This window comes from Rhipicephalus sanguineus, chromosome 1 (genome assembly GCF_013339695.2).
Source record: "Rhipicephalus sanguineus isolate Rsan-2018 chromosome 1, BIME_Rsan_1.4, whole genome shotgun sequence".
NCBI classification, from domain to species: Eukaryota; Metazoa; Arthropoda; class Arachnida; order Ixodida; family Ixodidae; genus Rhipicephalus; species Rhipicephalus sanguineus.
Window position 1 is genome coordinate 216590323 of NC_051176.1, and position 18257 is coordinate 216608579.

Consider the following 18257-nt stretch of genomic DNA (forward strand, 5'->3'; position numbering starts at 1 on the left):
ATAAATAAGTCCTATATGGACTACATGGTCTACATGGACCAAAGTGGTATCCGCGTGAAGCACATATCTTAGCGACGTCGATACACCTGGTCGTAGCGGAGATGGTGGGGATGGTCCGAAGAAATTCGAGAACGTGCGCGGAACCGATGCGAAGAGCGAATGCAGACGGTACATAACAAACACTGCGCACTGACAACATAAAAGCCAAGGGGCAGCAGACATGGGCACAGCGAATAAACTCGATAATGGGCAGGAATAAAACGAACAGTAAAATGGGGGGAAATGCACACAAAATTAACGCGGGTGTAGATTCTCAGAAGTGTCAACGATTTCACTTGTAACGACAAAGAGTGCCAGAGCCGGTCTAAGCGCAACCGCAGGGCTGCTTGATTTCGCTGACAATTCTGGAAGAATTGGGCAAGACCTCGAGGAACGCGACATTCTGCAACAGACGAAGCGCTGAAGAGCTTCTTTACTTTCTTTTTCTGCCTTCATTTCACCTGATCAGGTTACACCATAGCGCGAATCACGTTCGACACGTGTCAGCAGATCCTGTTTGTTCGTAGCCTGTCAAGTTTGGCACATACCCCCTCTAGGGGATTCGCCAAGAAGACGTATCCCCGTTCACGGCACGTCTCCTTTTAATTTAAAGCTACAGTCTGTGCGCGAGCCTTCGCTGCCAAATTGACCTCTGGGAGAAACGGTGGAGTTCGGGGACATATATATTTCTCACAAAGAGAAGCTTCTAAATTCTAAAATTATAATTGCCGATACTCGACTAACCTAATGTGAAGGTAGGGTCCAGGGAGGGGCGTAGCCAAGGGGGGGGGTTGGGAGGGTTCAAACCCCCCGACATATTTCAGTTGTGGATGCGTATATCTACACGCACACATACAAACGCACGCACGAACTACATAAAGTCCCCCCCCCCACCCCCGAAAAAATTTCTGGCTACGCCCCAGGTAGGGTCCATATTCATTGCCAGCAGGGGCAGTAGCAGAACCATCATCATCATCATCATAGCCGGGCGGCGAGCACGCGTGCGGGCCCGCCTTCGACCTTGACGTAGCTCCATCGGGTAAACGGAGGCGCCGCAGACCGCCGGTACCGTACATGAGTGACAAAGAAGCCGCCAAGTCCCCCACTCCGCGAGGGAAACGGGAAGACCAGGCCATGGCCACGTCCGACCACCAACAGACAGAGGCCGTCCAGTCTGCAGCCGACGAGAAATGGGTCCTCCTGCAAGACGACAGCGACGCAGCGGAGGAAGTGCTGCTCGAGGAGCAAGACGGCGACGCGAGAGGCGAGAAGGAAAGCATTCCGAATGCAGTTTGAAGGGCAGAAGGACGCCCAAGATACGAGACGTTTCTTCTGGTGGTTTCGCTGGGCTTGGAACGAAGTCTTCCTTAACAGCGCCCTCTCGGATGACATGCGTCCATACTGCGTCATCGCCGCCCTCTCCGTGCATGCGGTGAGTTGACACACTAGCTGACGCATACGCGATCTGGTTGCACCTGTGCAATGTAGATGTCATGGCTATCCACCTTTTAAACATCATGCACGTAAATAGAAGGCCAATGTTCCGGGCAAGAGGGAGGTGTGAAGCCAAGGTCACCGAGTAACAAATGAATCCATAGCCAACGTTTCGACAAAATGATGCTCTTTTCAACGTGACAGACAGGTTCTCTTCTCTGAACGTTGGTTTCAGAGACCCCTTGTCCGACAACTTGACCTCTCCCTGACCTCTTCATGCACACATGCTTAAGAAATGTTGCAGTTTTGCCATGAAGGCAAGTCATTGACAAAGGAAAGTAAGGTGTCAGACGTAAAATGAGGATTTTAGATTTATCTGTGGCATATATGACACGACAAAGTTTCTCTTAGTAATTAAATTAACAAGTAAGCCGTCACACTGTCGCACAGGAGAATTTGATCAGATCACACTGTATAACACCGAGCACTCGCTGTTACCACTGTGACGTGATGAGGTGAACAACTCATTCGCGTTATCTACTTCGCTGCGGCGCAGGTAAAATGACGGACTCATAAGGAACATTCGATAACACATTTTAAACGCAATGCACAGCTGAACCAACCTAAGGTGTGACAACGAAAAAGGAAGATATGACCGCAAACAGGGCGCACTAGCAACTATTTTTTTTCAAAGGTGCCTGGAAGCTAATGAACAGGCGATATACGATTTGCGCCTCCTAGAGTCGAGGAATATTACCATCAAGAGATGTATGCATATATTTGAGAGATATGTGCAGAAATGTACCTATCTCTTGGTGATAATATTCTGTGACTCGGTGGAGCAGTCGCAACTCGACTGTTTATTAGTTTCCTTGCGCGTTTGAAAAAGTCACAGTTTCGCCGCAAGGGCGAAGCAATGAATGCGATAGCAAGAAATTAATGCTATACGAAGTGAGGCTCGCCAATGGATACTCTCAGTTTGAACAGCGTTCCTGTTGCAAAGGCGGCCGAAGCAGCGAAGGAAACTAGCGTGCTTCAACTGTCGAGCTGTGACACTTGATAGTTCGCGCTCATCTTCTGTTTGTTCATTTAGCGGCGTCCCTTCAGCTCGAGTGACTTTCGTACGCTCGGTAACATGAGCGCGGACATCACGGTGAAAGCGTGAAACATTCCTCTTCCCCTCACCGCGAGAAAACCGCGCGAGCAGACAACGGAAGGGCAATGTTCTCGCTGCGCAAATATAAGAAGCGAGCGAGCTCGACGACGACTTTTAAATGCGCCCGTCGCGCTGCTAGCGCCATCTCGCTGGTAATGAAGAAAGCTTATTATCGCCTGCCGTCTGTGAGTCCGTCCAGCGGTAAAGGGTATGTATATAACGCTCGCCGTTAGCTACGTGGAGGATCTGCGTTTCGTGGCGTAGTGGATAGCGCCACTCGCTGCGGAACAAGAGGGTCCCTGGTTCGATTCCGCGCTTCGGAAGCATTTTTCTGAATTATTTTTCTTTGGGGCTTTTACATATACATACATACTTATACATATACGGTGCATGACGGCGACGGCGACGGCAAAATCCAGCCGAGACTGTCCATATAATTGCTATCGCAATAAAAATAAAACACTTTGTAGTTGTGCTGCTTCCTGTCACATCTTCGTTTTCCGTTCCACACCTTGGGGGGTTCAGTCGCGCAGTGCATTTAAGATATCAGGATAAGTAAAACTAGCTTGCAAAAAAGAACTTATTGGTGATAACACGTAGAGTGAAATGTAGTGTTCTATACGTTGTCTAATGTACTCTTCAGTGAGTCCGATGTTCTGGCTGCGCTACAATACAGAAGATGCCTTACCATCAAGCCCAAGTATAGCTACCTGCTGGCTTCGCCTTGACTATCGCTTCAATGCGAAGCCGAAACTTTAGATAAGGCGTGATGACATAGTTGATCAAATGACGGCTTATATTCTGTATGGACTAACGAGAATAATGGTAATTGTCGGGGTTTTACGTCCCAAAACTATGAGATGATTATGAGAGTCGTCGTAGTGGAGGGCTCCGTTAATTTTGACCGCCTCGGCGCTCTTTAACATGGACCTAAACCTAAGCACACGGGCCTCTATCATTTGCCCCTGTCGAAATGCGGCCGCCGCGACGAGGATTCGATTCCGCAACCTTCGGGTCAGCAGTCAAGCATCATAATCACTAGACTACCTCGGCGGGTAGCTGCATCGCTAAACGATTAGTCACTTTCGTTATGTTTGAATATTACCTTTAATAACAGCAACACTTATTAAGGCGAAAGCGGTAGACGCGTCACCGAGCGCGAAAATTTACCGTCGGCTCGACCACGGTCCCGCGGCGTCAGCGTCAACAGGAGCGATGCAAAACATCACAATCACGCAATGACGTTGCCACATTTCGTCATAATGACCACACAGCTCATTATGATGCTCAGTCACCGACTAGCCCAAGCTACCATACTATCAAGAATGCATAAGAGACCTTGTGAGTTTTTGATTCTGTATCAACGAAAGGCGTCATCGGAATATCATATTTCTGGTGTTAAATGACTACCGCCTTGTACGCAGGTTCTGAAAGTGCTCGCGGCACTGGCGTCAGTGGCCCAATGGGACACTCTCCATGCCCTGTTCATCTGCCTCGAACACTTCACGGCGGCGACGTTGATTGCTGCCGTACTTTCTTTCACCGCAAGATTTGTCTCCATGACGGTGGTCGAGGCGAGCACACTGAAAAAACTGAATCTGCATTCTGCGCTCTCCGATATGCGTCTCTTAATTGTGCTGATCATACCGGCCGCTTGCTTCGCCTGCATTTATAATATCGGCACGGGCATCACGGTGAGCTATACTCTTAGTTCGGCCACATTCTCACAGAACAATCATTAACGAATTTGCAGCGAAGCCGTCTGTTCCGAGACGTGCAATTAAAACTAGAATGCCCCAGTTGGCCACTTGAATAAAATCTAGAAGGGGCAGTTAATATTTATTGATGACCATCTAGAAGAGTGGAATTTCACAGTAGAAGACGAAGTTTCATGTGCTGTAGGTTATGCAGTGTGGTAATTGACCAGTAGTTGACTGGCTACGCTATCCACAGAAGAAACATTACCCGAAGGAATCAAAAGCGCAACACCACACTTGAGCGTTATTACGCTCACCGCGCTAAAATTAATGTCTAGGCATCAAGTTTTTGAAAAAAAGCACAGTGTGAGCGGTTCGGGATTGCATGCATGGTTAGGAATGTTGAATTGCGTGTGTAATGAACTGGCGCCTTACAAAACGTCGCACGTGGCACACGTAACGTTGACCGAGTGGCGTAACTATATACAGTAAAACCTCGGTGATACGAATGTCGCGGGGTTACTAAAATATTTGAATCATCCTAATTCGTATCACCAGAAAAACATGGAAAATTAGTATGCGACAAAAGAAAGTTGGCATACGTTTTGATTTAGTGTTTCTCAGGGCCGCAGCCACGTTATCAACAGCCCTGATTGATTGCAGTAAACTTTTTAGACGTCAACGATCATATTTGTGCTCGTAAATATACGGAGCGTGCGCGCGTGTGTAATTAATGAGCCAGATGTGTTCTAACGCGTGACTGCTAGTAACCCCTTTCTAATCGTACTACGCTTTTCTGCATCACATTAGAGTACTGCGGCGAAAGTATCTTAAGAAGCGCTTTGCACGCGATGGATAAGGCCAGAAAATTTTAGAAGCGCTGTCCTTTGTTGCTGTTATTTTCTTATCGCGGTGGTGTTGGGGACGCTTTTCGGGAGATTTACGGCCGTGCCCGCACAATCGGGAGGTTTGCTCAAAATTCGGGAGTCCCCCGTGTAAATCGGAGAGTTGGCAGGTGCGCGCGTACGTTGCGAGGCCTAGCTCCTTCGCCAAGACCGTCCGCTTCGTCTCTTGGGGTCTTCGTCCACCTTTCATGGACTTCATGATGGACCCGCAGCCCAAGTTTCAGTCTTGTTTCATGGAACGTCTGATTGCGAGGACATGGCTTGCATCGACGTGGCAGGCACGTGTTACGCAGCACAAAGGCGCTGCTGCCTCGAGCACAGCAGCACGCATGAATAAGTGTAAAAAAAAAAAGAAAAAAAGAAACGCGACGTTAACGCCATTTGTAACCAAAACGCGAAGGCGCATAACGGCCTCCAAGATTCGGGGCGCACAATCTCGGAGGCAAGACGCACCATTGATGGTCGCGCAGCGCGCATGCCCGAGCCCGCGCAGGAATGCCGCGTCTTCCGCGACAGCGCGGGCAGCATCTGTTCGTACCTCTGCGCTAGCATACGTTCGTATCAAACGCCGCAGTGTGAAAATATGTTCGCAAGAACCGAACTCCAATACAATGCAGGCTAATGGGCCTTGGCCAGGACCACAGGAAAATTCGTATCACCCCGAATTCGTACGAGCCGTGATCGTATCACCGAGGTTTTACTGTATATCTAATCTACTGTGCACACAGGCAGAAGGTACGCATAACGCTTGTGTATAACGTTTAAATAACATACAGACGCGCGCGAATTGAAACATTTTGCCCACATTTACGCGTAATGAGGCAGCGAAGCACCGCGGGGAAAAATGGTATATAAGGCCTCTTTATGACTCGAGATTTACTATTCACGAATAGTACAGAACACCGTCCTTAGTACTACCGTTGAAAAGGATCTCCTGTTCAATAATAATAATAATAATAATAATAATAATAATAATAATAATAATAATAATAATAATAATAATAATAATAACAATAATAATAATAATAATAATACTATAATAATAATAATAATAATAATAATAATAATAATAATAATAATAATAATAATATAATAATTGGGGTTTTAACATCCCAAAACCACGATATGATTATGAGGGACGCCGTAGTGAAGGGCTCCGGAAATTTCGACCACCTGGGGTTCTTTAAAGTGCACCGAAATCTAAGTACACGGGCCCTCGAACATTTTCACCCCCACCGAAAATGCGGCCGCCGCGGCCGGGATGCCGTGTTGAAGAATGTATGAGGAAAATGAGCTACATATTAGGCAATAAACAATTTGCGCAGCTTGCACCAAGTCGAGCGAGGCTGGGGCTGAGCAGAGCAGGTCGGTGCTTGGCTGGTCCTGGCTTGACTATGCACACGTGCATTCACGCACCGATGCCCGAAGTGTTCATGTGATCACGTTGCAAATCACGAGTATTGGCTAGGTATAGATCGGGTCCGATTTGGAATTACTTGCAATCACTGAACCAAATTGCTTAATTACCTTCATTATCTTAGTTCCCTTCACTGGTTTCAATTGCATATTCGACGCTTAGTCTCGATTAGCACTCACCCACAAGTCTTCATTATAGCTGAATTAGCCTGTTTAGGATAATTAGCTTACTTGGCCTCTAATACCGCTGGTACAGGCACCACAACGTCCCGATGTTTACGATGCCACACACTCGATTGCTCACTCGCAGGTTTTCCAGAAGGCGCGGCGGGAAGAGGATTCGGGTGGTTCTCCAACTGCTCGCGGACATGGCGAGGGTGCACGCGCTTACAGCAGCTATTGTACTGTCTGCTTCGCTGGTGTTCTTAATGGGTACCGACGTCGTCACCACGCACCGTGCTATAGTCCTCCACAACCGAATGATGGCGGAGTACAGAAAGCCCGGCTCTAGGCGGAGCCCCGCGCTACGGGCGCAACCGAAACCATCGCTCCTTCTGAAGGTCATGGTTTCCTTCCTCGCCTGTGAAGTGATAACGGCCATTTTTTTGCACAACCTGCTCCCGCTTTGCTCTGCGACCTTTGGTACGCTTTTCCGAAATACATACGAGTAGTTCCGAACACTCATTCCAGGGGCGTAGCCGGGGGTGGGGGGGTTCAAACCGCCCCCGACAATTTTCAGTTTTGCTTGCGTATATGTACACGCGCACATACAAACGCACGCACGAACATACATAAAGTATGCTTGAACCCCCCCCCCCCCCCTGGAAAAAATTTCTGGCTACGCCCCTGACCCATTCGCTTAAGTATAAAACTACAAGAAAATGAAAGGTGAGGCTTTCCAGAGTAAACGTGCACACCCTGAAGTATCTATGGAGTGAGGCAAAGTCGCAAAGTAGACATACACTCTAAGACTGGATAGCTAATAATTAGCAACATGAGGTAGTGCTGTTATGGCGAAAGGAAACACTGCGGCCTTCACACGGACTACCCCCTTTTTAAAAAAAAAATTATTAAAACGAGCCCCTTATTTAGCTTATAACTACAAAAATACTGCTAATGGCGTGGGCGGCTTCAACACGAATTGTACGAAAAGTCAGTATTAAACGCGAATCATATCTTACTTAATGAAAAGCAATTAGACCCGTTCGTTTCTATCTATTCTAATTTCTAGCTATTTCTCCAGTTCTAGCTCAGACAATATATTCTTTTTTGTGTCCCTCAAAGCGCCATGGACACGTCTGGTTTCTTTCTGCAAAATTCCCTGCATTAAAGACATGTGTAGCGTCACAGCTCATTGTAAGAAGTCGACGGAGATAGCCTGTAAATAGCGAAGCTATATTATATTCCCCGGGAGGCCTAATGTTTTGTTTATGCTTTTGCGCAGCTCACCTGGAACATGCCTATTTTGCAGCGAGAGGTGGCATCTAGGCATCGTGAGACCGCTCTACCGAGCTGGCTGGAGACCACAATAATTCATATGACGGCTGAGGCAGTGTAGAGATGTAGAATGCTATGATCCTCCGAAAATCTCTTCCAGAACTTCTAAAATTAATTGCTACCGACACAAATCGTCCATTCAGAAGAGCTTCCCTGGATTCATTGGACCATCCACGGGGACTCGCAAGTGATAGACATTAAAAGCTGGTAGAATCCAACAAACACTTCTACAAGCCTGAGAGTACTCATTAGCGGGGCGTGTGTAGCGTTGTCATCCATACACAACTAAATGCAAGAAATGGTAGGAAGGGAGGCGTGTGATTGAAACATTACAAATCCCTGCTACAGTATGCGTATCACGAGATTTATGAACTAAAAGCTTGCGTAGTTTAGAAGATGCCAGAGACTTTTGGCTGGAGCATCGGGTTGCTGTGTGGACGGAAGTGAGTTCTCAGCCAACCATAAAACTCGGTATCATGGTTGGAAAAGCACGCTGTAGCAAGCTTTTCAATACCCTCTTGATGTCATCTGCTCTCGATGGCTGTGCGTCGCTCTCCATAATAAATATACCACACAAAACGTCTCATTACTAATTACACATTGATCAAACATTAAATTGTGAATCGCTAATCAGACTGAAGTCGCCAGTTATGCTAAATTTGAAGAGCTGCAGTTTTTATATTCTGCGTTATATTCGGTCAGTGTTCCCAGGTGTGGTGAGATATCTTCGGACTACCAATATGTATTACGTAAGCGAACTTATCTGGTGTCACCTGTGAATAAATTGAAAGCAGACACAGCGAGTGCCCTTTGAAGTGCATTCCACCCGCGACTATGACAAAAGAATGCGATCAGAATCATTCTGACGCCGAAGCTGAACAAGAATTCGTTATTCTTCCAAATCAATTTGACACGTTCATGAATACAAAATTCTGAAGTGCAGAATTCTACTGGCCAAATATTTGGATAGTCTGTTAGAGTGGATAGGTGCCGCAACTATCATCACCAGCACTATCCCCAGCATTATCACCATCATTATCACTAACATCCTAATTACCCGGCGTGTACACGCGACTGGCCCAGTCATTGATCATGGTGCAGCCCGGTCAGGGAACGGAGCATCCGTAGGTCGCTGGTATCTTCCAGAAGGGACAAAGAAGCACAGAAGCGCAGTCTACAAGTCTCGGTGTCCCCAAGAGAGACCGGGGCAGTCAAGTTCATACTCGCGTCAGACCACCCGCTGACGGAATTCGTTCAGTATGTGGCCGACGAACAATGGGTCTCGTGCAACAAGACAAATATACGCAGTGAAGCAATTACTGCTCAAGGAGAAAGGTGGTGACGCAAGAGGCGAAATGAAAAACGATCAGAAGGCGCCCGAGGGTCCGGACAGCGGTCAAGATACGAAAAAAAAAATTGTCGTGGTGTTTTAGCTCGGCGTAGAACTACCCTCGTCCTCAACGCCCTCTGGGAAGATAGACACTTGTACTAGACGTCAACGCTCTCTTTGTGCAGACAGCGTGTTCCCGCAGACCGTACACAGACGCGACTCGATTGCACCTGTAGCTGGCGGCCATGCTGTCCACCCACACTTATAAAACTCGATATCTCCATGCATAGAGAGTACTGATGTTTGAAGTGCATACACGCGAGGTGATGGCAAACGCGGCCCTGTGGCTCGCTAAAGTCGGAACACGCGCTAGTGGCCGTACTCCTGTGAGATGCGTGCACACTACACTGGCGCCCCACGTTGGACGCCAGTGTATCGTTGGGCGCCATAGATAGATAGATAGATAGATAGATAGATAGATAGATAGATAGATAGATAGATAGATAGATAGATAGATAGATAGATAGATAGATAGATAGATAGATAGATAGATAGATAGATAGATAGATAGATATATACGTGTCCTTGGTTCGCTAAGAAATCCTTCGCATTTAAAATCACAGTTCCGCCTCAAGGTCGAAGCACTGAATGCGATAGCACCAAATTGTAACGTTATATGAAGTAAGGCTAGCATCTATAACTCTTTTGGATACGATCTCGCGTGACTATAATATGCTGCTGTAAGGGAATACAGACGCTCCAGACGCAGGTGGTTGTTGTGCACTCTGCCGTCTCGGCGTTGAGAGCACAACACGTAGAAGGGTATGCGAGCCGTCTGCTGATGTCTGCCGAGATAACGCTCGCGACCATGCCGTTATCTTCAAAGCTCGCAGTTGCCGCTGTCACGGCCAACGTGGCAGAGCAGGTGATAATTGCACTGGCGATGAATCATTCTAAAAGGTCGTATATCTACACTGACTCCCGTGCGGCCGTCGGGCCTTGCCTTGGGATTGGTTGGAACTTGCGAGGGAGGCAGGCGGCGCTTCTGAAAAGGAAGTCTATAACTAATTCTCACACCGTTCATTACATTACATGGTTCCCCACTCACATGAGAACGACGTGCTGCCTGGCCGCCCGAACCCATTGAGACTGCCTACCGCCGCGCGCGAGAACTGACGCGCCGCGACGGCGAGGGGCTTCATTGGATTCGGGGGGTGGGCGTTGGGCGCAGCGACCCCGCATTAACCTTCCATTAGATCGTTTGGTCCGACCCACTGCCCTTCACAGTGCAAAGAATCATCATCCGCCTAAAGCGCGAGACGACAATCATTCTGACGACGAAGCTTCACAACAGTCTTCTATTCATTCAAGTCTATAGTGTACTACACTAATTTCCTAGTGACGCGTCCGGATGGAGCGCGCGTGCCCCTTTGTGTAGACGCCACCACGTGCCGCCGCTGCACGTTTTAGGGGCGAAGCTCCTTAAAGCGGCGCCCGTTCGTCCCCCGTAGTCGTAGTGCGTAACCAGTCGTAACGCTAGTACGAGATCTTGACCTCCAAGGTGGTGCCGGTGGGAGATTTTTCCTGTGAGTTGTTGAACAATAAAAAATTCGCAGCGTGCGCGTTAACTAAAAGCCGAATTCTTCTGTCTCTCATTCCCCATTAGCAGCCATTGGCATGTTCCAGTAGGAAACGTTAGTAGAAGTAGAAGTGTAAGTGTTAGCTAAAAGCCGACTTCTTCTGTCTCTCGTTCCCATTAGCAGCCATTGTTTACCTCCAAGGTAGTGTCTGGTGAGATTTCTCCTGTGCGTGATTAAACAATAAAAATTTTGTTCAAAACGCCGTTGATTGATGAAATAAACCAACGAAAGACGCCAGATGTTTTGTAAAAGCAAAACGAAAGAACGCCAGATGTTTCTAAAGCAAAACGAAAAGACGCCAGCTGCTTAACGAAAGACGCCAGATGTTTTCTAAAGCAATGGTTTTCTAAACAATGAAAATTCACAGCGTACATGTAAAATTAAAGTGAGCTGCAAGTCGTCATAACTCATCGAACCTTTAGTATAAACGCGCCCGATCTCACGTCGGTGATGATGTACTGGGCAGAATTCACGGAAGATTCACGGTTTACCGATGCACCTCCGCAGCTTCGCCCACTCATCATCATTCACTCCGTGGATATGCTGTGATTTTTTTTTTTCTAGTAGACCCGGCCGCTGTTTCCCGGTACGTTTGACGTTGTCCGCGTTTGTAGGTTTCCTTATGCGCCGAATGCTTTGACTGCAGCACAAGAAGACTGCATTTACTATAGTATAGTGTAAAGAGTGTTTCTGACAGGCACATCAACACACTAGTATCGACAACGTCGTCCGCTAGCGTAAAGCTGCAGACCGCGGATTCATTGCTTTGGGGACATCGCCTCAGCAGTATGTATTCGCAGCTTTTAATATCATGCGCAAACCCAGCATATCTGGGCTGTTTTTTCTTCTATGGCGCAATATCTATCACGTTTAAATCGCGTGCTGTCACAAACTACACAAATGCGCACAGCACGTCTGCGTTGCGTTGGTATGCCAGAAGGCGTACAATTAAATACGGCCTCGACAGACGCATATTGATGGTGATAAATCTTTTCACTTTGTTGTCAGTTACAAAACCGCAGCTGAACAAAATTATTCCGGCGTTTCCTTAACCCATTTCACAGCGTGCAACGAGACTCTGCAAAACAGACTGCTGGGCTAGTTGGTACAGCATATCTAAGACTTAGCGCACGAAAACAGTCCTCGTGCCCTTTTGCGTCCTCGTGTTTTCGTGCGCTAAGTCTTCGAGAGACTCTGCAGCTGTTTTTCTTAGCGTCCTACATGCATGGAAGTGTCCGAGAAAAAAGAAAAAAAAAACGATTCCTATGCCATTTTTTTGCACAAGTACTACCACGTTGAAAATATTCGGCAATGCCCACGAACTATAGGTGGCGCGCCGTGCTTTTCAAGATGGCGCCAGGAGGAGGGTCAACCCGTTTGTTAGCATAGGAACAGATAGGACGTGCGGACGTACGACCCGTGCTGCTTTCACCGGATGAAGTCATGAGCTGCGCTGAAATGGATATGAGACTAAAATGCTTTCCCAAACCATGGAAAGTGCTAAGTACTCGCCACCTAATTATTTGCTGCGGCGTGAAAGGTTATATTTCAGCTCCGTTAGCGTGCATAACGATGCTTTGCGAATCCTGTGCGTGCTACATAAAACTGCATGAACTAGAACTGACGTATGAGCTGAACGGCACTCCGAGGTAGTACGTGCTGAGCTTGCCTGACGGATTTGCCGCAGTAGTAGGCCGCCAGCGAGTAGCGCCATCGCTGCTGCACGGGACCGCACGTTTAACGTGGTGATGGTTTGCAAACATCATACGCCGTCGTCATTACTTGCGCAGTCGGGAACGCGGAGTTACGTCTTCAACGGAACACAAGCATTTCACATCCCATTCAGTAGCGCTTGTGTCACCGCCATGCTGAGACTCTAGCCGTGTGCATGCAATTCACTTCACTCGCATGTTGCAGGTTCGATCAGCACGATCGAAACATGAATATCGAAAAGAATGCACAGGTACGCTTTCGCAACGGCGAAGAAGTTAGCCGAGAGGCGTGCATTGCGGCCGTGACTGCACGTTCTATCGTTATAACCATTTCGCTTCGCTGGTCGAGCTCGAGCGTGTTGGCGGCATGCGGCGCTCCATAATATCCACAATAATTGATACATGCAGTGCACAAGAGGAACTATGCTTTTATTTTGATCTCGCTCTAGGACATTATACATTAAATACAATCAAAGTGACTTACGAGCGTGAAAGAACATTAACACACGAGGGGACGTGAAGTGCAACTCGCTCCTCGTGAGTTAGCAGCTGATCGTTCATCGTCGCTGTCACTCTCGGTGCTTGCACAGTCTTCAACGTCCAGTGAAAAATCCTAGTCCTCAAGATGGTTTCTTTCAACATCACTGCTGAAAGCAATCTGAAGAATTTCCTCCGCCGAACGACTTCGACCACTCCGCGTCACCACGTTTACAATTAGAGAGGCGTCTGGGCGCGAAGAACACTCTGCTCTCAGATCGGTCAACAAGCAAATCGCTTGCAGTGTGCTGCCACCTACCAACAAACGTACAAAAACAAGCGACGCAGCGCACGGCCACCTGGATCGGGGCGCGCGGCACCGCCGCGCGCCCCGATCCAGGTGGCCGTGCGCAGCGCTGGTTATGAAATATGAAACCAACACACTGGCGAAGGACGGCGTGGAAAGCGTTCGCTCCACGAAAGGCGTCGAGCAGACGCGTTCTCGAATGATCGAAACGTCGCTCGCACGATTCGTAACAGCGCTTTGCTGACAAAGGATAGAGGTATCGCCAGCTTGAGATCGCTCAGTTATACAAAAGCACATCGCGTGCCCGCGGGACCTCCCGCGTGCAGTGTTATGGGAATCATGCACTACAAGAAACACTGACCAATGCTATATGCAAGTAAAACAGGGTGAGCTTCAACTGATTATGTCAGACGATAACATTTAACTAACCTACGTGGCTACAGAAAGCCTCGCGAAGCTGATAGTATGTGTACGCTGTGAGCTATAGTACTGAAAGTGCGAGTTGCCACGTTATTTTCACGAAAACTTCACGTCTCCCAAGAACGAATCAGATTTCCTGTGTCACGGAGGGCCCGGTTTGTTCACTGATGCAGGGAACATGCAAAGTCGTAGTGTTCTTTTCTTGCCAGCGCGTTAACACTGAGGCTATAGCACAGCTAAACAAGGGAGCGACTGCGTAGTGCTGCCATTTTGTCGTCTACTAACCCTCCTCGAGAGGACGCTCCTGAATTCCGCTTGGCGGCGCGACAGTCTATGGGCATTTTATAGTCACTGGAAAATCAGAGTACCGCAAAGGTAGGCTGCACGCGGGAAACATTGGGCGGCGGCGGCCATTTCCCTTCCGGACCGTCCGGCGCGTTGCTAGCGTGTGTTGAGAAGGGACCGATCTTTTCGCCTCGGTGCTGTGTTACGCTCGGCAGAACGGCGTTATGTGTGTGTGTGTCTATTCAAGAGGATATTAGAAGTGATTTCGAGTCATCGACAGTTATGGATCGACTGCGCGGTTAGCGGTGTAACTAATGAAACGTGCGGCGAATGCTGCCATGTGCTCGCGAACTCGCTTCATGGCTTCATCGGTCTCTTTTCGTGTCACGCCCGGGGTGTGTTCGCTAAGTCCGGAGCTGAAAACATTAGCGCAGTGACAATGTGCGAGATGCCATTTACTTCGACATTTGGTGAACCTTGACTGTTTGCGCTAGTTTTGCAGTCGGTGTTCAGGTTCACTGCACTCGAGAACGTTATCGAACAACATCGAGAACATTCAACATTGCGTCCTTCGACCGATCGCTGACGCATACCTTGCTTGCGCACCATGCTTGCTGTTCAACTGGTTGTTATGTGTAATAGAAGTTGTGTGTGTACGGTAATTGGAAGTTGTGCGCGACGTATTTATGTCTTGATTCGGAACGCCAGCAGCCAAACGCATGGGCGAATCGGCGTGCGGTAGGTGCGTCTTGTCATGCGATACGTATAATAGGCCATCGATAATGACTGACATCACTAAATTGTTTCATTTACTATTTCCTTTCTCCTTAATATTCCCAACGTTTCAGTGCATTTGCAAATATTTCGCTGTATTCCGACAAACAGTTTTTTTTTTTTGCGTTGCCAGCGCGTAAACAGCTGGGGTTCGGTTTCTGCACTGCTGCACTTTTTTTTTTCATAATGCACTCCTATTAAAACTTCATCGACACGGTGCTTTATGTTGTTTTCATCAGAAATAGCACATCCGGGAAATTTTTAAAGCTTCTGCAACACAGTAGGTATATAGACATAGGGCTCGCATAAAATCGACTCCCGCAATGCGTGGGATCTGCTTTTTTTTTTTTTTTTTTTTGCTGTGACCACTTCTCACCCACTAACCAGTATTTTAGGGGTACGCTCGGCGGAATGCAGCATTAGCAACATTTTTTTTTTGGCAACTAATTTAAAAATACGATGAATAACATTCACTTATACCAAGTTTATCAACAGAGTTCCACGCTTCTGTTTCGCGCAATGGCAAATGATCATGCCAGAATTGCCTTCAAGGTATACGAGTAAATAGTTATTATTTTAACAAATCTTCAATTTCACTCTGTGCGTGACACGTTTATAACTCGAATAGCATACGTAATCTGTTCAACAGATCGAGATATAAACAGCCGAGCAAATAGAAAGGTATGTATTGCTTTCAATATCGCTGACCATAGCGAACCGAAAAGGTGAAGTATCCTGTCTCCTGTCGCATCAGATCTTTTCCAGCAAAGTTTGTGTAGTTCACTGTAGGAAGGTGTGTTCTTCGAAGGGGGCGAATTAATTCCGACCAACTATATGCAGCCACGTAGAACGGCGCTCTTTGACATTAATTTTTCCCACACGGCATGCAAAAATTAACAAGATTCTCAGAGTACGAGTAACGTTCGATTGCTGGTGAGCTACTCTCTGGAATCTGCATGCAGTGGCGTAGCCAGGGGGTGGCACACCGCCCCCGCACCCCCCCCCCCCCCCCAAATTTTCTTCCCGTGGCATACATAGCACGAAATGCCACTCGACCACATCTGCCTGCCAGGCCCCCCTTCAGCTAGATCAAGGAGGTGCCCCCCCCTCCCGAAAAAAATTGCTTACGCCCCTATCTGCAAGGCGCGTTTAAAAATGCGACGAAGTACTTCTAGGGACCGTGGTACTGCTAAATGTGCGGCCACGCTCTGCATTGAACGCGCCTGCACCCAAAGCGCTTGGAAGGGATATGGCGGCGAGAGGCCACGTGATGCGAGTAAGCGCGTCGGCGGCGGCGCGCGGAAAACAGATGCGATACTCTGAAATTTTTCCAGCGACTCTATGGACATTGCGAATACCGCAGCGCTCGCAAACGTGTTTCGAGCGAAACACCGGAGCGTGGCTAAATGAGCGGCCGCAGCTCTAGGAATCGGCTTCACAGTGCGTCAGCATTTTTGACGGTAGCACACGGCGAGGAAACGCCGTCGTCCCTGAAAAGCGATAAGCTGACCGTCTGCGCGCCGGTTGCTTCGCTGGAAGCACGTCTAGCGAACGGACGCCAGTCGATAAGTAGAATATGAAAAGTCATTGCAGCTTTATGTTCTCAATGCAGACACGGCGTGTAGCACGAAAAATATCACTAAAAGCGTTGTTGCTGTTGGTGTGCACCTGTCGGGTGATCCAGTATTACGAAAATGGTAGTACGTTTACGGACAAGGTAAGACTCCACACCAGTATTTCGCCATCGTGCGGAGGCTTCTATATAGATGGCAACTCGCTAGCTGGTCGGTAAGTAGAGCAGCGACTCCCATCCATTACAAGAGTGTCAATCAAAAACCACTGACAATACAGCGTATAAAGAGCTGTGATGTTATGCAGCCAAAGCAATCCCAATAAGCTGTTTCGGAACGAAACTAGTATACTTTGAGCAAGAATGACAGAACTTTTGATATACAACAGATATTTCATTAAAATTAAACAAAGTTGGTTGCAGTTAAGGAAATTTCGAGCAAACATTTTTGCAAATAGGCGTTTGCTGCTTCACTATATTGATCTATAATAACAAATTTGCTAATGTATCGAAGTATCTTAAGATACTATTGGGAAGTATCATATCGGATACAATAATTCCGGAAGTATCTTGTATCTGTATCTCGAATACTTTTTGGCCAAGTATCTTGTATCGTATCGCGATACAATTTTAAGGTATCTTTGTGATGTGATGTGATGTGATGTTTCTTACTTTCATCTGTTTACGGCAAAACGTCTTTTGCAACGGCAGCCAAAATAAGTTTTCCGGTTTCTTTTTATTTTTCCCACCGTCAACGTCATTGCTTATATTTACATATTTACATTCCACTTGAATTCACGGTTAGTCACGTTGATGTTGCAGACAGAAATAAAATATTGTCACGGGGTCGTGACGTCGACGAAGGCAGCAGTCGGCGTGTCCAAGATGAAACTCTTTATTTGGCCGAACTTATGGCCGGGAAACGGAAAGTCAAACTACAGCAATACACACTGTACACTGATAGAGGCGAACAGAGCGTGGGCCGTCGAAAAACTGATCATGGCTGGGACGCGCCGTCTCTTATACATCACGCATCGAACTTTCCAGCCTTATCACCGGTGGTCGCGCAAGCTCTGGAATAATCTAGACTATTCGCGTCCTGCGCGCAATCTTAACAAAGTGATCTACTACAATCGCGAAGCTTCTCAAACAATGCAGTGCGGTCTGCGTCGAGCGCTGCTAACCGTCCTTGCGGGCCAAACCCGAATACATCAAAATAAAACAAGAAGCGGGCGTGGCAATATTGTGGGCGTGTCTGGAGTATACAATAACAATTACACCTATTACCAAACACTCCGTTGTTCTCGTGGGCGTCCCCACGAGCCGTTTTAAGGTATTCTATTCTTCAAAGGCACTGAATTTTCTACTGTATGACCTTAGCAGGTAAGTTGACAATACGAAGCTTAAATGTCATAGTTACTTGTGGCGCACACTGTAGCGCGTTTCTATACGTATTCATTGTAACAGTGTGATATGCACAGAACCGCCTTTACATTTTACCTAAACATATATTTCCTTTTTTTAAGGTCACCGTAACATTTTTTTTAATTGTTAGAAAACACCAGGTAAACGGAGCTATAAGAGGCGACGCTTTGTGA

General features: G+C 47.4%; 1 protein-coding gene across 1 annotated transcript in view; it reads left to right on the plus strand.

Annotated features, from left to right (window-relative positions):
* Positions 1-1113: 1113 nt before the first annotated feature.
* Positions 1114-18257, plus strand: part of LOC125757166 (uncharacterized) — a 32958-nt gene continuing 15814 nt past the window's right edge. The window contains 1 exon segment of the mRNA XM_049412443.1: positions 1114-1303. Within this exon segment, the coding sequence (XP_049268400.1) occupies positions 1114-1303 (190 nt within the window).